The sequence below is a fragment of the Phocoena phocoena genome, chromosome 3 (genome assembly GCF_963924675.1).
Source record: "Phocoena phocoena chromosome 3, mPhoPho1.1, whole genome shotgun sequence".
In the NCBI taxonomy this organism is placed as follows: Eukaryota; Metazoa; Chordata; class Mammalia; order Artiodactyla; family Phocoenidae; genus Phocoena; species Phocoena phocoena.
Window position 1 is genome coordinate 36,226,623 of NC_089221.1, and position 24,548 is coordinate 36,251,170.

Below are 24,548 nucleotides of genomic sequence, written 5' to 3' on the forward strand. Positions count from 1 at the left end.
TAGTGGTACAGAAGAAGAGGGGATACTGAAGTCCCGATTTCAGGTGAGTCATCTGATGACTGAGGATAAAATCAAGGGTTAGAATAAAAGGGAAAAAAGTGATCCAGTTGCTCATATCATCAAAGAAGGTGAAACTGAGTCTTAGAGGGTAGCATGTGAGGGTGAAGAGGATTTGGAACGAATAATGAGATATCAAAGGAAGAAGACAGAATTGTGTTGGATAAATGGTTTAGCTGTGACAGTGGTGAGCAAGTACCAGAATAGCCCCTATTCCTCTCCCCTTCAGTTGCGAAAAATGGGAAAAACAAAGTAATTGTTCCACCAGCCAAAAGAGAAAGGAGTCAAGAAGTATGTGTCTGATTGGGAGAAAGAGGGTGGCTGCCTGGGAGAAGAGAGGTCTAAGTTAAAGAAAGGAGGTGAGGATAAATGGGAGTTTTAACCCATACACAACTGAGGTTCTTAGCCCACCACTAAAAGAAAGTAGGCTTGGGATGAGTAGAAAATAGTTCAGTGGTGGAAGTTCTCCTGAGTAGCCAGCATAATGAACATGGCTCAAGAAAACAGTAGATCGGGAGGTCAGATCAGTGAAACAGCCAAGAGAGAACACTAAGTGAAAGGAGGACGTCTGGAGAATGGAAAAAACACACCCGTGCAAAGAAGATACACTCCAACTTTCAACATAAGTTGTATTGAAGCAAACTCTTTCTCTAAGAAAAGGGACAAAATGGCGGCATGGGAAGTTGCTTACTATATCTCTAGAGGTTACAACTACAGCTTTCAGAGACCACTTAGAGGACAAGGAACATTTCTGATGAGGTAGGAACAAAGTTTAAGCAAGGACTCATGGTCAAAGTGAGTTCCCATTCTAATAAAGTTAGGACAACCCCCAAAATGTCAATGTGACATTCTTAAATAAGGCCTTATATTTTTATGATATTCATTTGTTTAATACGGAGAAATTAAAAAAGGGAGAGTTTTGTGATTTAGTCAGAAAGAGTTACACAACATATATGCTTTATTTCCAGGGATTTCTAAAATCATATGCTTTTTAAAAATCTCTACCTTAATCAAATTTACCCCCACTATATAATGTTTACTATTAAACCAACTAAATTGACAATAATTGCTCTCAAAAGACAATAATACATTGTAAGAGCTAATAAATTATAAAATATAACAGATTGCAACCAACTGCTTAACAACAAAAAGTAAAGAGGCTGACCCTTTATAACAATTTACAGAACTCTGTTTAACTTAATGAGAAAAATCTGCTTTGGATAAGGCACTGTTTCATCACTTCTCAGAGATTAAGGCACACAGTCACCAGCATTACAAACACAAATGTGTAAGAAAATCTGAAGACAGCAGCTGGTACAAATGCTACCAAAAAACAGGTGCCTTTGGGGCACTGATTGTTATGTCAAAGTATATTAAACTGTGCAAATGTAAAACTTACAGCAACTCAATTTTCCTTCTCTAATAAAGGTTAATCATTTTTAACAGACGATATCCTGAAAGAACAAAGGAAAAAGCCAATTTCCTAAAACTACTTTTTTGAAAAAAAATTGTTTTGTCTCTTAGTATCAGGCAAATTTTTAAAAAATGATTTAACTGGTATAATATTTTAGAATAGTATGTAAACAAATTGATAGCAACTAAAACAATTTTAATGGCACATTCAGGAGTTTACATTTGAAATGACATTATTGGTTAGGTCCTTTTTTGTGGATTTTATGGTTATGAGTCAAGTATCAATATCTTGTTAATGTTAATTTTAAACAAATATTTTGTTAAATTTAGTTATGTTTTTCAAAACAGTTAAAACTCCAACACATGAGATTTGAGAGCAAAGATAATGAAAAAATACTACTTTGGTAGAATGTTACTACAGTTAACATATTATAATAATTATTTCCTAAAGTTATTTCTGAAACAATAACCTAGGTCTAATGTTACTGTCTTTTAAGAATATTATAACATAAGTGCACAAAAGCAGTTTCTGCCAGTAATCACAACTCACTAAAGCACTTGGCAAATTAAACTTCAGTCAGGATCAAAATATATGAAATAAAGAAACGTTAGCATTCATTATACATCTTATAATTAATATAAGTACCTAACATGTTTTTAAAATTCACTTTAATGTTGGCTGTCATTATCTCAACCATTGGTTCTTTAAGACGGCCATATGGTTATCTCAGACATCAATATAATTTCCATGTTTTGAAGACATCACTTGGCTCGTCCCTGTGAAATACATAACAAATGAACAGATGTGAGGTAAAGATGATGTGATTATTACATAAAGCCAAAATGGCAAAGGAGAAGTTTCTCCAAATGGGCATATCCACAAGCCATGGCGAATTCCATCTCGAACATGGTGTGAGGTCCAGGATATAAATAACATCCAGGGAAGAAAGCACCATGAATCTTTGAGCTTGAAAAGGTGCATCGTAAACTTCAGGGTCAGAACCACAGCGGGTATCACAGTAGAACAGTGAAGGAAAGGTCTTCGCGGAAGAGTAATAGCAGCCTGCACAGGGAAAGCGCGGTAGCTAGTATCATTTCCTTCTTGGCAAACAAAGTTTTATAGCTGCTTCCTAATATTGTAACCATCTGTTTTCCTGCAGGCTATGGAAATGCAAAGGAAACATTTTCTATGCCACCTCCTCCAAAAACACTTTGCACTAAAAATGAAATCACAATCTCAGGAACATGTGATTAATTTTTAAAAGCTTCCTATTATTTACTTAGAAAAGTCACAATACAAACAATTTATATCCTAAATGTATGGTTAGTGTAAATTTGGAGTTTTAAAGAATTGTCTGGGACCTCTAAGAGCATTGAAAAAGTCTCACAACTGAATAAAATATTCTTCAATTAAACTTTTTAAAATTGAAGTATAGTTGATATATAATGTTACATTAGTTTCAGGTGTACAACATATATTTTTATTGATTATACTCCATTTAACGTTATTATAAAATACTGGTTATATTCCCTGTGCTGTACGTTACATCCTTGTATCTTAATTATTTTATACCTAATAGTCTGTACCTCTTAATCTCCTTCCCCTCTCTTGTCCCTCCCCCGCCCCATTCTTCAATTAATAAATGCATAAAAGATGAGTATTTTTGTTGTAACCATTTATATTAGCCTTGAATACTTTCAGAATTTATTTATAACAACATTTAGAGGCAGTATATTATTTTAAACAAGTATTTGAAAGTTGAGTTAAATAAACCAATAGCATTTCTAAACCATTGTAAAAATGTAATCAATATCTAAACAAGTGAAAATTTCAGGCTTAACACCTGAATGATCCATGAGTAAGGTTTCATTCTCACACATTCTAAAGGCTAATTTCCAACTAGATAATTTCTAATAAAAATAAAGCTGAAGATAGAGAAGATTGCCTGATTTGGAATCTCCCCACACATCTTCAAAAACACTACAGAACAATGACAAATAAAACTATACCAAGCCCCACTTAGCATAGCCAGAAGTCAGAGAATGCCCAAACTTCAATTACTCTAAAGTATTAAACACCAAGTCAGTGAGCACTCTCTCACACTCTCCCCTCAAGCCAAAAAAACCTGCATTGAAGAAAGATGACGGGAAATCTAAGATTGATCTAAAGTTACCACTAGAAAGAGAAAGTTCAACCCAAGTGTGGGGTTCTGGTACATAAGAGCACTAACTACACAGAAAGGACTTAAAAGTGGCCATGATTCAAGGCTCTGAAAAGCATTAGTTTTCCAGGAGAAGATGGTACAAAGGAAGGGAGAGGTAGCCTTTGGAGACTTGGGTGGTAAAGGGAAAAAAGAAGTAGTAAAGGCAAAAGTCAGGTTCCTATTTTTTAAAAAATAGAGGACACAACCTTCCCACCACATTAAAAAAAAAAATCATCCATTAAAGAGACTGTACCTTGCAACACTGTCAAATCAGACCAACCTTAAACTGGGTATCTTGTAAAGCCACTCCTTAAACCAGTATTCTTTAATCCCCACCTACCCGCTGAACATCAAAGAGTTTATTTATTTTACATTCCTAATTCCCTCTCCCTACTCCTCCACATTTTTAGTTGTTTTATTTTTACATTGTCAGAACACATAACACTTCTGTATTATGCCATTTTAGCCTCCACCTTTGTTTTTAAGTTATATACCCACAATATATCATGCTCCTCAATAGCAGCATGGGATGGGGGGCAGGATGGGCTACAGTAATCAGTACTTGGAGGAGAGCAATAGCCTCATGTTGAGATGATTAGCAGTTGTGCTCTGGATGTGTGGAGGGATACTGACTATTCACAATTTCATTTGTGAAGTCTATTTATATTAATAGTTGCTAAGGAAGAAACAAGAAGTTTCTGTTGCTTGCCTAATTTCTAAAATATTCATGCAAATTTTTCATTCATAGATAATAAAACAAAGACATACCATAAAATTATACAAGTAAAAATAGATATCTTAAAAACAGAAATAGCTACCCATCACCAGTCCCTCCCATCAGGAAGCTTGCACAAGCCTCTTAGATAGCATCATCCATCAGAGGGCAGACAGCAGAAGCAAGGAGAACTACAATTTTGCCGCCTGTGGAAGGAAAGCCACATTCACAGAAAGATAGACAAAATGAAAAGGGAGAGGACTATGTACCAGATGAAGGAACAAGATGAAACTGCAGAAAAACAACTAAATGATGTGGAGATAGGCAACCTCCCAGAAAAAGAATTCAGAATAATGACACTGAAGATAATCCAGGACCTTGGACAAAGAATGGAGGCAAAGATTGAGAGGATGCAAGAAATGTTTAACAAAGACCTAGAAGAATTAAAGAATAAACACCTAGAAGAATTAAAAACAAACAGAGATGAACAATACAATAACTGAAGTGAAAGATATACTAGGAGGAATCAATAGCAGCATAACAGGGAGAAGAACGGATAAGTGACCTGGAAGACAGAATGGTAGAATTCACGGCCGTGGAACAGAATAAAGAAAATAAGAATGAAAAGAAATGAAGACAGCCTAAGAGACCTCTGGGACAACATTAAATTCAACAATATTCACATTATAGGGGTCCCAGAAGGAGAAGAGAGAGAGAAAGGACCCAAGAAAATATTTGAAGAGATTATTGCCGAAAACTTCCCTAACATGGGAAAGGAAATAGCCACCCAAGTCCAGGAAGCACAGAGAGTCCCAGGGAATATAAACCCAAGGAGAAACATGCTGAGACACATAGTAATCAAATTGACAAAAATTAAAGAAAAATTATTAAAAGCAACGAGGGAAAAATGACAACATACAAGGGAACTCCCATAAGGTTAACAGCTGATTTCTCAGCAGAAACTCTACAAGCCAGAAGGGAGTGGCACAATATAGTTAAAGTGATGAAAGGGAAGAACCTACAACCAAGATTACTCTAACTGGCAAGGATCTCATTAAGATTTGACAGAGAAATCAAAATCTTTACAGACAAGCAAGAGCTAAGAGAATTCAGCACCACCAAACCAGCTCTACAACAAATGCTAAAGGAACTTCTCTAAGTGGGAAGCACAAGATAAGAAAATGACCTACAAAAACAAACCCATGACAATTAAGAAAATGGTAAAAGGAACATACATATCGATAATTACCTTAAACGTAAATGGATTAAATGCTCCAGCCAAAAGACACAGGCTCGCTGAATGGATACAAAAACAAGACCCATATATATGCTGTCTAAAAGAGGCCCACTTCAGACCTAGGGACACATACAAACTGAAAGTGAGGGGAGGGAAAAAGATATTCCATGCAAATAGAAATCAAAAGAAAGCTGGAGTAGCAATACTCACATCAGACAAAATAGACTTTAAAATAAAGGATGTTACAAGAGACAAGGAAGGACACTACATATGATCAAGGGATCAATCCAAGAAGAAGATATAACAATTATAAATATGTATGCACCCAACATAGGAGCTCCTCAACACATAAGGCAACTACTAACAGCTATAAAAGAGGAAATCGACAGTAACACAATAATAGTGGGGGACTTCAACATCTAACTTACATCAATGGACAGATCATCCAGACAGAAAATTAATAAGGAAACACAAGCTTTAAATGATACAATAGACCAGATAGATTTAATTGATATTTATAGGACATTCCACCCCAAAACAGCAGATTACACTTTCTTCTCAAGTGCACACAGAACATTCTCCAGGACTGATCACATCTTGGGTCACAAATCAAGCCTCAGTATATTTAAGAAAATTGAAATCATATCAAGCATCTTTCTGACCACAATGCTATGAGATTAGAAATCAATTACAGGGGAAAAAACGTAAAAAACACAAACATATGGAGGCTAAACAATACATAACTAACTAACAAAGAGATCACTGAAGAAATCAAAGAGGAAATAAAAAAATACGTAGAGACAAATGACAATGAAAACACGATGATCCAAAACCTATGGGGTGCAGCAAAAGCAGTTCTAAGAGGTAAGTTTATGCCAATACAAGCCGACCTCAAGAAACAAGAAAAATCTCAGCTAAACAATCTAACCTTACACCTAAAGGAACTAGAGAAAGAAGAACAAACAAAACCCAAAGTTAGTAGAAGGAAAGAAATCATAAAGATCAGAGCAGAAACAAATAGGCCTTACCTGGTGGCGCAGTGGTCAAGAATCCACCTGCCAAGGCAGGGTACACGGGTTCAAGCCCTGGCCCGGGAAGATCCCACATGCCACGGAGCAACTAAGCCCAGGCACCACAACTATGGAGCCTGAGCTCTAGAGCCCACAAGCCACAAGTACTGAGCCCACGTGCCAGAACTACTGAAGCCTGCGTGCCTAGAGCCTGTGCTCTGCAACAAGAGAAGCCACAACAATGAGAAGCCCGCAGACCGCAATGAAGAGTAGCCCCCACTCACCACAACTAGAGAAAGCCTGCACAGCAACGAAGACCCAACACAGGCATGCATAAGTAAATAAATAAATAAATAAATAAAAGAAATGAACTAGAAACAAAGAAAACAATAACAAAGATAAATAAAACTAAAAGCTGGTTCTTTGAGAAGATAAACAAAATTGATAAACTGTTACCCAGACTCATCAAGAAAAAGAGGGAGAGGACTCAAATCAATAAAATTAGAAATGAAAGAGGAGAAGTTACAAAAGACACTGCAGAAATACAAAGCAGCATAAGAGTCTACTACAAGCAACTCTATGCCAATAAAATGGACAACCTGGAAGAAATGGACAAATCCTTAGAAAGGTAAAACCTTCTAAGACTGAACCAGGGAAAAATAGAAAATATGAACAGATCAATCACAAGTAATGAAATTGAAACCGTGATTAAAAATCTTCCAACAAACAACAGTTCAGGACCAGATGGCTTCACAGGTGAATTCTATCAAACATTTAGAGAAGAGCTAACACCCATCCTTCTCAAGCCTTCCAAAAAATTGCAGAGAAAGGAACACTCCCAAACTCATTCTATGAGGCCACCATCACCCTGATACCAAAACCAGAAAAAGATATTACAAAAAAAGAAAATTACAGGGCTTTCCTGGTGGCGCAGTGGTTGAGAGTCCGCCTGCCGTTGCAGGGGACATGGGTTCATGCCCCGATCTGGGAAGATCCCACATGCTGCAGAGCGGCTAGGCCCATGAGCCGTGGCCGCTGAGCCTGTGCGTCCGGAACCTGTGTTCCGCAATGGGAGAGGCCACAACAGTGAGAGGCCCGTGTACCACACACACACACACACAAATTACAGACCAATATCACTGATGAATATAGATGCAAAAATCCTCAACAGAATACTAGCAAACAGAATCCAACAACACATTAAAAGGATCATACACCATGGTCAAGTAGGGTTTATCCCAGGAATGCAAGGATTCTTCAATATACGCAAATCAATCAATGTGATACACCATATTAACAAACTGAAGGATAAAAACCATATGATCATCTCAATAGATGCAGAAAAAGCTTTTGACAAAATTCAACACCCATTTATGATAAAAACCCTCCAGAAAGTGGGCATAGAGGGAACCTACCTCAACATAATAAAGGCCATATATGACAAACGCACAGCAAACATCATTCTCAATGGAAAAAAACTGAAAACATTTCCTCTAAGATCAGGAACAAGGCAAGGATGTCCACTCTTGTCACTATTATCCAACATAGTTTTGGAAGTCCTAGCCACGGCAATCAGCGAAGAAAAAGAAATAAAAGGAATACAAATTGGAAGAGAAGAAGTAAAACTGTCACTGTTTGCAGATGACATGATACTATACATAGAGAATCCTAAAGATGTCACCAGAAAACTACTAGAGCTAATCAATGAATCTGGTAAAGTTGCAGGCTACAAAATTAATGCACAGAAATCTCTTGTATTCCTGTACATTAACAATGAAGGATCAGAAAGAGAAATTAAGGAAACAATCCCATTCACCATTGCAACAAAAAGAATAAAATACCTAGGAATAAACCTACCTAAGGAGGTAAAAGACCTGTACTCAGAAAACTATAAGACACTGATGAAAGAAATCAAAGATGACACAAACAGATGGAGAGATATACCATGTTCTTGGATTGGAAAAATCAATATTGTGAAAATGACTATACTATCCAAAGCAATCTACAGATCCAATGCAATCCCTATCAAGTTACCAATGGCATATTTTACAGATCTAGAAAAAAAAATCTTAAAATTTCTTTGGAGACACAAAAAACACCAAATAGCCAAAGCAGTCTTGAGGGAAGAAAAAACAGAGCTGGAGGAATCAGACTCCCTGACTTCAGACTATACTACAAAGCTACAGTAATCAAGACAGTATGGTACTGGCACAAAAACAGAAATATAGATCAATGGAATAGGATAGAAAGCCCAGAGATAAACCCACACACCTATGGTTAACTAATGTATGACAAAGGAGGCAAGGATATACAATGGAGAAAAGACAGTCTCTTCAATAAGTGGTGCTGGGAAAACTGGACAGCTACATGTAAAACAATGAAATTAGGACACTCCCTAACACCACCCACAAAAATAACTCAAAATGGATTAGAGACCTAAATATAAGACTGGACACTATGAAACTCTTAGAGGAAAACATAGGGAGAACACTCTGACATAAATCACAGCAGGATATTTTTTTATCCATCTCCTAGAGCAATGGAAATAAAAACAAAAATAAACAAATGGGACCTAATGAAACTTAAAAGCTTTTGCAAAGCAAAGGAAACTACAAACAAGGGAAAAAGAGAACCCTCAGATGGGAGAAAATATTTGCAAACGAATCAACGGAAAAAGGATTAATCTCCAAAATATATAAACAGCTCGTGCAGCTCAATATTAAAAAAAACAAAACCAATCAAAAATGGGCAGAACACCTAAATAGACATTTCTCCAAAGAAGACACACAGATGGCCAAGAGGCACATGAAAAGCTGCTCAACAGCACTAATTATTAGAGAAATGCAAATCAAAACTACAATGAGGTATCACTTCACACCAATCAGAATGGCCATCATCAGAAAATCTACAAAAATAAATGCTGGAGAGGGTGTGGAGAAAATGGAACCCTCTTGCACTGTTGGTGGGAATGTAAATTGATACAATCACTATGGAGAATAGTACGGAGGTTCCTTTAAAAACTAAAAATAGAACCACCATACGACCCAGCAATCCCATTACTGGGCATATACCCTGAGAAAACCATAATTCAAAAAAGACAGTACCACAATGTTCATTGCATCACTATTTACAATCACCAGGACATGGAAGCAACCTAAGTGTCCATCAACAGATGAATGGATAAAGAAGATGTGGCATATATATACAATGGAATATTACTCAACCATAAAAAGAAATGAAATTCAGTTATTTGTAGTGGGGTGGATGGACCTAGAGTTTGTCATACAGAGTGAGGTAAGTCAGAAAAAGAAAAACAAATACCGTATGCTAACACATATATTTTGAATCTAAAAAAAAAAAGTTCTGAAGAACCCTGGGGCAGGACAGGAATAAAGATGCAGACATAGAGAATGGACTTGAGGACACGGGGACAGGGAATAGTAGGCTGGGACGAAGTGAGTGAGTGGCATTGACATATATACACTATGAAATGTAAAATAGATAGCTAGTGGGAAGCAGCTGCATAGCACAGGGAGATCAGCACGGTGCTTTGTGACCACCTAGAGGGGTGGGATAGGGACGGTGGGAGGGAGACGCAAGAGGGAGGGGATATGGGGATATGTGTATACATATAGCTGATTCATTTTGTAATACAACAGAAACACAACATTGTAAAGCAATTATACTCCAATAAAGATGTTAAAATATAAGGATCAATACATGCAGTATGCTATACTTTATGTACAGTATCTCATTTAATCCTAGAAATAGCCCTATGAGTTAGGGATTATTTTATAGAGGAGGAAACTGGGACTTAGAGAGACTAAGTAACTTCCCCACAGTGTGCAGTTATCAAGTGGCAGAGTTGGAATCTAATACTGGATCTGCCTGACTCTATGGCTCATATTCTTAACACTACTGCTTATCAATGAATCAGGGAATAAATACAGTATACAGCCTAAATGTTTTTTAAGAATTACAATAGAAATACTTAAATTCTAGATGAATGCATTTATAAATTACACTTTTCCTTTTTTGTTTTTGTTTCTAATTGAAGTACAGTTGATTTACAATGTTGTGTTAGCTTCAGGTATACAGGAAAGTGATTCAGTTATACACATATATTTATTCATTTTCAGATTATTTTCCATTATAGGTTATTACAAGATATTGAATATAGTTCCCTGTGCTCTACAGTATGTCTTTGTTTTCTATCTATTCAATATTTTCTATATAGTAGTGTGTATCTGTTAATCCCAAACTCCTTATTTATCCCTTCCTCCCCCACCTTTCCCCTTGGATAACCATAAGTTGGTTTTCTATGTCTGTGAGTCAATTTCTGTTTTGTAAATAAGACCATATCGTTTTTTTAAGATTCCACATATAAGTGATGTCATATATTTGCCTTTCTCTGTCTGACTTCACTTAGCATGATAATCTCTAGGTCCATCCATACTGCTGCAAATGACATATTCCATTGTGTGTGTGTATACACACACACACACACACACACACACACACATACATACACCACATCTTCTTTACCCATTCTTCTGTCAATGGACATTTAGGTTGCTTCCATGTCTCGGCTATTGTAAATACTGCTACTATGAACACTGAGGTGCATATATCTTTTCAAATTAGAGTTTTCATCTTTTCTGGATATACGCCCAGGAGTGGGATTGCAGGATCATGTGGTAGCTCTATTTTTAGTTTTTAATGGAAACTTCATACTGTTCTCCATAGTGGCTACACAATTTACATTCTTACCAACAGTGTACGAGGGTTCCCTTTTCTCCACATCATCACCAACATTTGTTATTCGTAATCTTTTTCATGATATTCTAACAGGTGTGAGGTGATATCTCACTGTGGTTTTGATTTGCATTTCCCTGATGGTTAGCAATGTTGAGCATCTTTTCATGTGCCTGTTGGCCACCTGCATTTCCTCTTTGGAAAAGTGTCTATTCAGTTCTTCTGCTCATTTTTTGATTGGGTTGTTTGTTTTTTTGATATTGAGCTATGTGAGCTATTTGTACATTTTGGAAATTAATCCCTTGTCAGTTGCATCGTTTGCAAATATTTTCTCTTATTCCATAGGTTGTTTTTTCATTTTGTTTACAATTTCCTTTGCTGTATGAAAGCTTTTAAGTTTAATTAGGTCCAATTTGTTTATCTTTGCTTTTATTTCCACTACTCTAGGAGACAGACCCAAAAAAATACTGGTGTGATTTAATGTCAAAGAGTGTTCTGCCTATGTTTTCCTCTACAAGTTTTATAGTATTTGGTCTTATATTTAGGTCTTTAATCCATTTTGGGTTTATTTTTGTATATGGTGTTAGAAAATGTTCTAATTTCATTCTTTCACATGTAGCTGTCAAGTTTTCTCAGCACCACTTACTGAAAAGACTGCCTTTTCTCCCTTGTATATTCTTGCCTCCTTTGTGGTAGATTAATTGAGCATAAGTGCATGGGTTTATTTCTGGGCTTGCTATCCTGTTCCATTGATCTATGTGTTTGTTTTTGTGTCAGTACCATACTGTTTTGATTACTGTAGTTTGCAGTATAGGCCAAAGTCATGGAGCCTGATGCCTCCAGCTCTGTTCTTCTTTCTCAAGACTGTCTTGGCTAATCGGGGTCTTTTGTGTTTCCAGACAAATTTTAAAATGATTTGTTCTAGTTATATGAAAAATGCCATTGGTATTTTATAGGGATTGCATTGAATCTGTAGATTGCCTTGGATAGTATGGTCATTTTAACAATATTGATTTTGTAATCCAAGAACATGGCATATCTTTCCATCTGTTTGTGTCATCTTCAATTTATTTCATCAGGGTCTCATAATTTTCTGAGTACAGGTCTTTTGCCTCTTTAGATAGGTTTATTCCTAGGTATTTTATTCTTTTTGATGTGATGGTAAATGGAATTGTTTCTTTTTTTCTCTTTTATATTTCATTGTTAGTGTATAGAAATGCAATATATTTCTGTATATTAATTTTGTATCCTGCAACTTTACTGAATTCATTGATGAGCTTTAGTAGTTTTCTGGTGGCATGTTTAGGAATTTCTATGTATAGTATCATGTCATCTGCAAACACTGACAGCTTTACTTCTTTCCAATTTGGATTCCTTTTCTTCTCTGATTGCTGTGGTTAGGATTTCCAAAACTATGTTGAATAAAAGCAGCAAGAGTGGACATCCTTGTCTTGTTCCTGATCTTAAAGGAAACGCTTTCAGCTTTTCAGCATTGACTATGATGTTAGCTGTGGGTTTGTCATGTACAGCCTTTATTATGTTGAGGTATGTTCCCTCTATGCCCACTTTCTGGAGAATTTTTTAATAATATATATAGAATTTTATCAAAAGCTTATTTTGCATCTATTGAGATGATCATATGGTTTTTATTTTTCAGTTTAATGTGGTGTATCACATTGATTGATTTGTGGATATTGAAAAATCATTGCATCCCTAGGATAAATCCACTTGATCATGGTGTATGGTCCTTTTAATGTATTGTTGGAGTCAGTTTGCTAGTATTTTGTTGATAATTTTTGCATCTATGTTCATCAGTGATACTGGCCTGTAATTTTCTTTTTTTGTGGTATCTGTGTCTGGTTTTGTTATCAGGGTGATGGTGGCCTCATAGAATGAGTTTGGAAGTATTCTTTCCTCTGCAATTTTTTGGAACAGTTTCAGAAGGATAGGTGTTAACTTTTCTCTATTTGTTTGGTAGAATTAACCTGTGAAGCCAACTAATCCTGGACTTTTGTTTGTTGGGAGTTTTTTTTTTTTAATTTATTAATTAATTTATTTAGGCTGCACCGGGTCATAGTTGCGGCACATGGGATCTTCGCTGCAGCATGCAGGATCTTTAGTTGCGGCATGTGGGATCTTTTAGTTGTGGCATGCAGGCTTGGGCTTCTTAGTTGTGGCATGCGGCCTTCTTAGTTGTGGCATGTGGCCTTCTTAGTTGCAGCATGCAGACTCTTAGTTGCGGCATGCAGACTTAGTTGCAGCATGTGAACTTTTAGTTGTGGCATGCATGCGGGATCTAGTTCCCTGACTAGGGATCAAACCCGGATCCCCTGCATTGGGAGCATGGAGACTTACCCACTGGACCACCAGGGAAGTCCCTTGTTGGGAGTTTTAAAATTACTGATTAAATTTCAGTACTGGTAATTGGTCTGTTCATATTATCTATTTCTTCCTGGTTCAGTCTTGGGAGACTGTACCCATCCAAGAATTTGTCCATCTCTTAGAGGTTGTCCATTTTATTTGCATATAGTTCCTCATAGTAGTCTCTTATGATCCTTTGTATTTCTGTTGTGTCAGTTGTAACTTCTTATTTTTCATTTCTAATTTTACTGATTTGGGCCCTCTCTCTGTTTTTCTTGATGAGTGTGGCTAAAGGTTTATCAATTTTGTTTACCTTTTCAAAGAACCAGCTTTTAGTTTCATTGATCATTTCTATTGTTTTCTTCATGTCTATTTCATTGATTTCTGCTCTGATCTTTATGATTTCTTTCCTTCTACTAACTTTGGTTTTGTTTTTTCTTCTTTCTCTAGTTCCTTTAGGTGTAAAGTTAGGTTATTTATTTGAGATTTTTCTTGTTTCCGAAGGTAAGCTTATATCGCTATAAACATCCCTCTTAGAACTGCTTTTAATGCATCCCATAAGTTTTGGCTCATCATGTTTTTGTTATCATTTGTTTCTAGGTATTGTTTGATTTCCTCTATTTCTTCAGTGATTCATTTGTTGTTTAGTAGCATACTGTTTAGCCTCCACATGTTTGTGTTTCATGCAGTTTTTTTCCTTGTAGTTGATTTCTAGTCTCACAGTGTTTTGGTTGGAAAAGATGCTTGATATGATTTCAGTTTTCTTAAATTTACCGAGGCTTGTTTTGTGGCCTAGCATGTGATCTGTCCTGGAAAATGTTCCAACTTGAAAAGAATGTGTATTCTGCTGCTTTCAGATGGAATGCTCTCTACATATCAATTAAGTTCATTTGGTCTAACGTGTTATTTAAGGCTTGTGTTTCCTTATTGATTTCTGTCTGGATGATTTGTCCATTGATGTAAGTGGGTTGTTAAGGTCCCCTACTATTATTGTGTTATTGTTGATTTCTCCTTTTGTAGCTGTTATATTTGCCTTATATATTGGGGTGCTTCTAAGTTGGGTGCATATATTTATAATTGTTATATCTTCTTCTTGGATTCATCCCTTGGTCATTGTGTAGTGTCCTTCTTTGTCTCTGGTAACAGTCTTTATTTTAATGACTATTTTGTTTGATATTAAGTATTGCTATTCTGGTTTTCTTTTGATTTCTATTTGCATGGAATACCCTTTTCTATACTCTTGCTTTCAGTCTGTATGTGTCTCTGGATCTGAAGTGAGTCACTTGTAGGCACAATATATACGGGTCTTATTTTCTTATCCATTCAGCCACTCTATGTCTTTTGTTTGGAGCATTTAGTCCATTTACATTTAAGGTAGTTATCTATATGTATGTTCTTATTCTCATTTTGTTAATTGTTTTGGATTTGTTTTTGTATGTGTTTTCCCCCTTTCTTCTTTTGTTTTCTTGTGATTTGATGACTATCTTTGGTGTTATGTCTGGATTCCTTTTTCTTTTTGTGTGTTTATCTATTAGAGATTTTTGGTTTGCAATTACCATGAGGTTTTTGTAACAGAGTCTGTCTCTCTCTCTCTCTCTCTCTCTCTCTCTCTCTCTCTATATATATATATATATATATATATGTATATATATGATTGTTTTAAGTTGTTGATCTCTTAATTTCAAATGCATTTTAGATACCCTGCATTTGTCCTCTCCTGCCCTCACAATTACTGCTTTTGATGTCATATTTTACATCTAATTGTTCTGTGTATCTCTTAACTGCTTATTGTGGATACAGATGATTTTTACTACTTTTGTCTTTTAACCTCCCTAACTAGCTTTGTGTTTGGATGATTTCCCACCTTTACTGTAGGTTTGCCTTTACCATGAGTTTTTCCTTTCATAATTTTCTTGTTGCTAGTTGCAGACTTTCCTTTTTGGCCTAGAGAATTTCCTTTAACATTTGTTGTAAAGCTGGGTTGGTGGTGCTGAATTCTTTTAGCTTTTGCTTGTCTATAAAGCTTTTGCTTTCTCACTGAAATCTGAACAAGAGCCTTGCTGGGTGGAGTGTTCTTGGTTGTAGGTTTTCCCCTTTCATCACTTTAAATATATCCTGCCACTCCCTTCTGGCCTGCAGAGTTTTCTGCTGAAAAATCAGCTGATAGCCTTACGGGAGTTCCCATGTATGTTATTTGTTGCTTTTCCCTTGCTACTTTTAATATTCTCTCTTTTTCTTTAATTCTTGTCATTTTGATTACAGTGTGTCTTGGTGTCTTCCTCTTTGGGTTAATCCTGCATGGGACTCTGCAATTCCTGGACTTGGGTAACTATTTCTTTCCCCACGTTAGGGAAGTTTTCAGCTGTTATCTCTTCAATATTTTCTCAGGCCCTTTGTCTCTCTCTTCCCCTTCCAGGACCACTACAATGTGAATATTAGTGCATTCGATGTTGTCCCAGAGGTCTCTTAAACTGGCCTTATTTCTTTTCATTCTTTTTTTCTGTTCAGCAGCAGTGATTTCAAGTACTCTGTCTTTCAGCTCACTGATCCATTCTTCTGTATCACTTAGTCTACTATTGATCCCTTCTAGTGCATTTTTCATTTCAGTATTGTATTCTTCATTTCTGTTTGGTTTTTCTTTATATTTTCTAACTCTTTGTTAAAAACTTCTAACTTTTCACTCTGTGCATCCATTCTCCTCCTGAGTTCTTTGATCACCTTTACAATCATTACTCTGAACTTTCTCAGGTAGATAGCCTACTCCATTTCACTTAGTTCTTCTGGGTTTTTATCTTGTTCCTTCGTCTGAAACATATTCCTCTGCTGCTTCATTCTGTCATAGGTTGCTATTTGCATTTTTGTGTATGTGGTAGGTTAGTTACATTCCTCAACTTTGGAGAAGTAGCCTTTTGTAGGAGACATCCTATGCATCCCAGCAGTGCACTCCCCTCTCATCACCCAAGCTATATGGTCTAGGGGGTCCCCCTAAGAGGGCTGTGTGGGTCCTTCTTTTGTGTTGGGCTGACTATGTGGGTGGCCTGGCAGGCTTGGTTGGCTCTTAGTCCAGTTGGTTGCCAGGCCCCGTCTTGTGTGGATGCTGCTGGCTGCTGTTTAGTGGGGCCTGGTCATGAGGCAGCTGGCTGCAGAACTCCATGGGGCCCTGCAGCTAGTGTTGGCTTACTGCTGAGCAGAGTCAGGGTCCTGAAGACACTGGGGCTATTGCCTACCCACTGGCAGGTGAAGCTAGATCCTGGGGTTAGTGCTGGACTACTGGCAGGCAGAGCTCGTTCCTGGTCTGACTGCAGGGCCCAGGGATCCCAAAGCGTGTTTCGTATCACTGGCTGGCGGGGCGGTGGGGGGCAGCTCCTGACACAGCTGGGTATAGTGTGTGGAGTGTCCCAAAGATTGCGTTGGCATGCTAGTGGGCAGGGGCAGGGCCCAGCTTGTCTCAGGGTCAGGTCTGGCTTGCTGTTGGCAGGCTTGGTCTGCAGGCTGAAGGACTGTATTTTTCTGCTACTGGCGTGGGTGAGGCTAGTCTAGAGACTAGTATAGGCTTCCTGGTGGGAAGGGCTGGTGCCTGCCCACTGGTGGCTAGAGGTGGGTCTTGGCTCTCTGGTGGGAAGGGCCATGTCTAGCGGTGTATCTGGGTCAGAAATCTTTAGGCAGACTTTCTGCTAACTGGTGGGGCTATTCCCCACCCAGTTAGTTGTTTGGCCTGAGGCATCATTGGTGCCTACAGGCTGTTGGGTGGGGCCAGGTTTTGGCACTAATGAGCTAAGATGGCAGCCCCCAGCAGCAGTATTTACACATTTGAATATTTCCCAATATCTCTGCCACCAATGTCTATGTCTCCAGGTTGAGCCATAGCTGCCCCGTCTCTCCAGGAGACTCTCCAAGACCAGCAAGTAGGTCTGGCCCAGGCTCCTATCAAATTAACGTTTTTGTTCTGGGTCCCAGCGCACATGAGATTTTGTGTGCACCCTTTAAGCGTGAAGTCTCTTTCCCCCAGTCTTGTGAGGCTCCTGCAATTAAACCCTGCTGGCATCAAAGCCAAATGCTCTGGGGGCTTGTCTTCCTGGTGCCAGACCTCCAGGCTGGGAAGACTGCCATGGGGTTCAGAACTCTTACTCCTGGGGGAGAACCTCTGCAGTATAACTATTCTCCAGTTTGTGGTTCACCCACCCAGCGGGTATGGGATTTGATTGTATCACGAGTCTGCCCGTCCTGCCCACCTTGTTGTGGTTCCTTCTGTATGTCTTTAGCTGTAGAAGATCTTTTCTGGTAAGTTCCAGTCTTTTTCGTTGATGGTTGTTCTGCAGATAGTTGTGATTTTGGTGTGCTCATGAGAGGAGGTGAGCTCAGGGTCTTTCTACTCCACCGTCTTGGCAGCTTTCCTAAATCACACTTTTTACCAACTATTTGCCAGGGTGTGTCACTTAACATACTCATTTAATCCTCACAACAACCCTATGAAGCAAGTAACGTCACAATCCACATTTTAGAGATGACAAAATTGAGACTTAAGGAAGAAAAGTGCTCTGCTGAGACCATATACTAGGATTTAAACTCTGGTCTTCTGATTCCAATCTTAAACAGCAATGTTATGCTGCCTCTACTTATAGCAAAAAAAAAAAGTTAAAATTTGTCTTTAATCAGGAATTACTGATTCCTTACTGATTAAATTTCTAAATAAGTGAGACAACCTCTGAGAAGTACCTGGTGCGGGACTTGACACATACTAGGAAGAACAAAAGATCATTTCTTATTCATTCAACACATGTTTACTGAACACCTACTAGGTAAGCCAGACAGTGTTCTAGCCAGTGGTGAACAAAGCTTAAGTCCTTGCTCTACAAGTTTGTATTTCTTTCCTGATGTGTTTATAGATCATAACTACACAAACAGTAGGTAAATCTGTTGACACTTAGAAAATATTATCTGAACTGCCATTTTAGGCTTAAATACTAATAGGTCACTGTATAAGCTATACTAATAGGTCACTGTGTAAGCTATACCCCTAAAGCCTCAATGAAATTCCTCAATTTCTCCACCAGGGACTGTGTCCTGATCAGCCTGCTGAAATGCACACCTTGGCCTCAAGAGGGACTTGAGGAATGAATGAATCCATTACAGTCATTCCCCAGGCCTAGGAATCATCTTAAAGCTATTCAGCTGTTATGGAGCACATAGGAGCTTCATATTAACTGTAAAACATGAAGAATAGGGGAAAATTTTAAGTGTGGTCCTAAAGAAAGAAGCTTGATACAAAAAGGACTAGGATGGCCTTGAGAATGACCCCCATTACTTTAAAGCAGTTAGCTAATCTTTCCTTCAAGACTTGGGTAATGGATAAACAACAATATCCTATTTATAGCACAGGGAACTCTATTCAATATCCTATGATAAACCATAATGGAAAAAAATATTTGAAAAAAAGAATGTATATATACATGTAACTGAACCACTTTGCTGTACAGCAGAAATTAACACAACATTGTAAATTAACTATACTTCAATTTAAAAAAAAAAAAAAAGGCTTGGCTAAACACATCCTCTGTAAAGCCAGAATGGAACTCCTTCGGTACAATTAGTGAGCCCTTGCTCTGGGTACATCCACGACACTTTGTGATGTCATATGATGTGGTCAGCAACATGTCTGTGCCCTCAGGGAAGTACTCGGTGCTCAAAAAAGTTGGAAGAATGGGCTTTCCTGTTTTAAAATAAGGCTAATCTTCTCTAGCTCTAAGTAGAATGATGCTGTGAAGATAAATAAAATGATGTTAAAAAAAATGAAAGACCAGAAAAATTAAACATATAGGTTTCTTACCTTTAAAGATAGGGATCCAGCTAGAAAAAAGTGGTCTATATCAATAACAGAGGCTAAAAATCCAGCTAAGACGATTTCTCCAATGTCAGTCTTCTTCTTGATTCCAATGACTATTGCCCATGACCACATGCCAATCACGCAATGTACTGAATTATCTGAGAGTGCACGAAGCCAGTCATTTCGTTGAATTATGGAAAACTGAAGAAGTCTGTCAGCTACTAGGCAGAAAATGCCCAGACCAAGGCTGGAAATAAGAGATTCAGTGCTACAAGACTGGAGTAAAGCATGGGTCTTCTCAGTCTCGGATGCCATCACAAATGGTATGTCAGTATATGCTAAAAGCCATCAGGAAACAAACAGCTTATTCTTGTTTACATTCCCAGTCACCCTAAAATAGAAAGCAGAGAAAATGAAGATTATGGGCGGCCATTATATTATATAAACAAAACAATATCGAGAATAATTTTACAAGTATAAAACCAAGTTGTAAAAACTGGTATTTCTTTTTTTCTTTAACTGTTATCAGTAATTTCATTTTATTTTTTCCAGCTTTATTGAGATATAACTGGTACATAGCACTGTGTAAGTTTATCTTACACAACATGATGATTTGATATACATGTGTATTGTGAAATGATTACCACAATAAGGTTAGTTAACACATTCATGACTTTACATGGTTACCTTTGTGTGAGTGTGATGAGAACATTTACGATATACTCTCTTAGCAACTTTTGTATTAAAAGAAATGGTATTTCTTACATTTATACATAATATGCCATGTGGCCCAAAGAGAACAGATTAGCTTTGTAGGAACAACAGTTTAGATGGTAGCATGTATCAAGGGAAATTTAAGAAAGCCCACTGACTAATCTACTACTTTGAGGTCATCAAATAGTTCTTTCAGCAATGTGTACTACACAGTAGTGGGGATCCATTGCGTCTGTGTACCCAGCAACTGCTTTCCATACTTTTTCTGATAACAGCATCCACTTCCCTTGGGAAAACTGCTCATCAAAATACCCAAACTCTGGAGCTGACCAATTAGAATTCCCTGTATCCCTTATTAATAGTAGTGATTAACAAGCAATTACTAATTAGTAATAATTTTATAGTAGTGATTAGTAGTGATTACTCTGCTTATGAAGGTGACCCCAGCTGGGCCAATCCAGACTCCCTTCCAGAATTTTCCCTAGTGGAGCTGATGGGGAAAGTTCTTTTTCTTCTTACAGACCATGGACTCCACTACATGGGACAGCCTAGGAAAAAAGAATCATAAGGACATGAAGTCCTCAGGTCCAAGCTCTAAGGTTCTCAGAGCTGCCCTGGTTCCTGCAGCTCACCTTTCACCTTCCATGAGCTACCTCAGGATTTTCCCAATAAGCCCCCTTTTCCTTTCTGTTACCTCTAACCAAAGAACCTTAACTGACATAAAAAGGCAATTATAATTCTGAGTGCTTGCCTGGCATAGAATATTGAAATCACTTATCTAGTTAAAGTTATCAACATTGTGTGATACCTGAAGTGTTTGTATTATTTTGATTTAGTTCTGAGACTTAATAACTAAATGATTTATTGAGAATGATTCAACCTCCATTTTGTAATAAAAACTATGCATAGCTCATTGTATATATTCTAAAATTTATAGGGAAATGCAAAAGACCTAGGATAGGAAAACACCTTTAAAAAAGACTAAGTTGAAGGACTTACACCATCTGATTTCAAGTCTATTACAAAGCTACAGTAATGAAGAATGTGGTATCGTTATGAAGATGGACAAATATATCAAGGCAACAGAATAGAGAGTGGGATCACAAATAGATCCACACATGATGGTCAATTGATTATTTGACAAACGTGTGAAGGAAAGTCAATGGAGAAAAGATATTCCTTTCAACAAACGGTGCTGGAACAATTGGATAGCCATATGCAAAAATAATGAACCTCAATCCATACCTTCCTTCCTATACAAAAATTAACTCAAAATGGATCACAGACCTAAAAGTAAAACAAAACTGTAAAACTTCTGGAAGAAAACACAGGAGAATATTTTTGTCCTTGGGTTATACAAAGAGTTCTTAGTGTCAGTATCAAAAGCTCCATCTGTTTTAAAAAGTTGATATACTGAATTTCATCAAAGTTAAGAACTTCTGCTCTTTGAAAGACAATGTTAAGAGAATGAAAAGACAAGACACAGACTGGGAGAAAATATTTGCATATCTCATATTTGATAAAGGATTTGTACACAGAGCAAAGAATTCTCAAAACATGATAACAGAAAAACAGACTGATACAAAGTTGGGTGAAAGATCTGAAAAGGTACTTTACAACGATGATACACAGGTGGTCAAGAAGCTCATGAAATATGTTCAACATCATTCATGATTAGGGAAATGGAAACTAAAACCACAATGAGATTCCAAACATAACTATTAGAACTGCTAAAATTTAAGACTGACCATTCCAAATGTTGACAAGATGTGGAGCAACCAGAATTCTCATACACTGCTGGTGGAAATGTAAAATGATACAACTTTCCAGTTTCTGAAAAAGTTGAACATACTCCTACTATATGACTCAGTCATTCTATTCCTAGGTATTTACCTACGAGAAATGAGAGCAAACATCTGCACAAAGACTTGCACATCAAAGATGGGCACATCAATGCTCATAGCAGCTTTATTTACATTAGCTCCAAGCTGGAAACAACCCAACTGGATAAACAAAATGTGGAAAAAAAGAAATAAAAAGAAACCAAAATGTGAATCATACAAAAACATGAATGAATCTTAAAATAACACTAAACCAGACCAAAAAAAAAAAAAAAGATTACATAGTCAAAACCCATAGAACTGTATAACACAAAGAATGAACCCTAATGTAAACTGTGGACTTTAGTCAATAATAATGTATCAATATTGGTTCATTAATTGTAACAAATGTGCCACACTCATGCAAAAAGTTAATAGGGAGAAATGTGTGCAGAGGTAGAAGGAATATATGGGAACACTTTCTACTCTGCTCCATTTTCCCGTAAACCTAAAACTAATATAAAAAAAAAAGTCTATTTTTAAAAAGTAAATAATTGAAGCAAGTATGTGAAAATGTTATAATTGTTAAATTTAGGTAATGGACATACTTTAGTTCGTTATACTCCTTTTATGTTTGAAATTTTCATTTAGAAATATTGTTTTAAAAGAGTACATAGTATGATTCCATTTATATACAATTCTAGAAAATACAAACTAATCTAAGTGACAGAAAGCAGATCAGTGGTTGCCTGGAGACCGGAGGGGCAGGAAGGATTCAAAAGGAGCATAAGGGCTTCCCTGGTGGCGCAGTGGTTGAGAGTCCACCTGCCGATGCAGGGGACACAGGTTCGTGCCCCGGTCCGGGAAGATCCCACATGCCGCGGAGCGGCTGGGCCTGTGAGCCATGGCCGCTGAGCCTGCGTGTCTGGAGCCTGCGCTCCGTAACTGGAGAGGCCGCGGCGGTGAGAGGCCCACGTACCGCAAAAAAAAAAAAAAAGGAGCATAAGGAAACTGGAGGGACAGATACGTTCATCATCTTGATTGTGGTAACAGTTTCACGGTTCATAGTCTCATACCCACATCAAAACATATCAAATCGCACATTTTAAATATGTACAGTTTATTACATGTCAATTATACTCCAATAAAGATGTTAAAAATTTAGGGAAACATTTTATTGTCAGTAACAGTAGCAGCCTTTCATGTAAAAGGAGCATCTGAAAACAAGAAAGAGATTATGGGGATGAAAAACCTGATGGCCCAAATAAAAGTCAATAGAAGCAATGCATAGTAAAATGAATGCTTCAAAAAACACAATTAGTGAGTAAAAATACTTTCAAAGAATTTTCCCAAAGCTTGAGGGAGAAAAAAAGGACAAAGAGGTGGGCATTGAAAGAAAAAACAAATTCAAACAATAAAGAGAGTTTTGAAATAGGAAAGTTGGCGCGGCTGCGGGATCCGATTCTGGAGACCCGCTGTTGGCTGGTATCGCATTGTCTTACACAATGGTAGAGGACGGACTGGCACTATTCGATAAAAGCATAAATGAATTTTGGAATAAATTCAAAAGCACTGTCAGTGACACCTCCTGTCAGATGGTGGGCCTAAGAGATACCTACAAGGATTCCATTAAAGCGTTTGCAGAAAAGCTGGCTGTGAAATTAAAGGAAGAAGAACGAATGGTTGAGATGTCTCTGGAATATCAAAATCAGATCTGCAGGCAGAATAAGCTCACTCAAGAAAAGAAAGAGAATGTGTTGAAGTTGATTGCTGAAGTAAAAGACAAAAAGCAGGACCTGGACGCACTGACTGCAGATATCCAGGACCTTAAGGAAGAATATGCTAGGAAGAGGGAAACTATTTCCACTGCTAACAAAGGTAAAGAAGAGAGGTTGAAAAGGCTACAGAAATCTGCAGACCTGTATACAGGTCGACTGGGACTAGAAATTCGAAAAATTTATGGTGATAAGTTGCAGTTTCTATTCACTAATATTGAACCTAAGCATCCTGAGAGCCTATTTATGTTTTCCCTGAGCCTAAATGAAGCAAGGGACTATGAGGTGTCAGATAGCGCTCCTCATTTTGAGTGCCTAGCAGAATTTCAAGAAAATGTAAGGAAGACCAACAATTTTTCGGCTTTTCTTGCCAATGTTTGGAAAGCTTTTACTGCTATTGTTTATAATTAATGTATAAATAGTGTATAAAAACCGTTAAAAAAATAAAAATATAGAGAAAATCCTTAAGAGTTTCCACGTCCAAAAAACACATCATCATCAACAACAATGGTTATCTGCAAAAGAAAGAGAATGTGATTAACATCAACACCAAATATTGTGGGACAACAATTACAGAGCTCGGGAGAACAGGACTATGACAATAGGGTTCTAAACAACTAAATTATGGCCCCTATGTGACAACTGCAAATTTTAAGATTTTTA

The 24,548-nt window shown here is 37.4% G+C and overlaps 1 protein-coding gene and 1 pseudogene across 1 annotated transcript; one reads left to right on the top strand and one right to left on the bottom strand.

Annotated features, from left to right (window-relative positions):
• Nucleotides 1–2,197: 2,197 nt before the first annotated feature.
• Nucleotides 2,198–19,891, bottom strand: TMEM267 (transmembrane protein 267). Its single transcript, XM_065875452.1, has 2 exons — nucleotides 19,580–19,891; nucleotides 2,198–2,533 (listed from the first exon to the last, which is right to left on the bottom strand). Exons 1-2 carry the CDS (start codon nucleotides 19,889–19,891, stop codon nucleotides 2,198–2,200), a joined length of 648 nt encoding a protein of 215 aa, XP_065731524.1.
• A 3,724-nt stretch (nucleotides 19,892–23,615) lies between these two features.
• LOC136121574 (kinetochore protein Spc25 pseudogene) lies at nucleotides 23,616–24,296 on the top strand (annotated as a pseudogene).
• Nucleotides 24,297–24,548: the final 252 nt, after the last annotated feature.

Bases quoted from the DNA above. Each gene is read 5' to 3' on its own strand.
- TMEM267 (XM_065875452.1), bottom strand. From the start codon at position 19,891: ATGGCATCCGAGACTGAGAAGACCCATGCTTTACTCCAGTCTTGTAGC. The intron at 2,534-19,579 runs GTAAGAAACCTA...TTCCCTGTGCAG, and splicing joins CTGGATCCCTATCTTTAAAG to GCTGCTATTACTCTTCCGCG.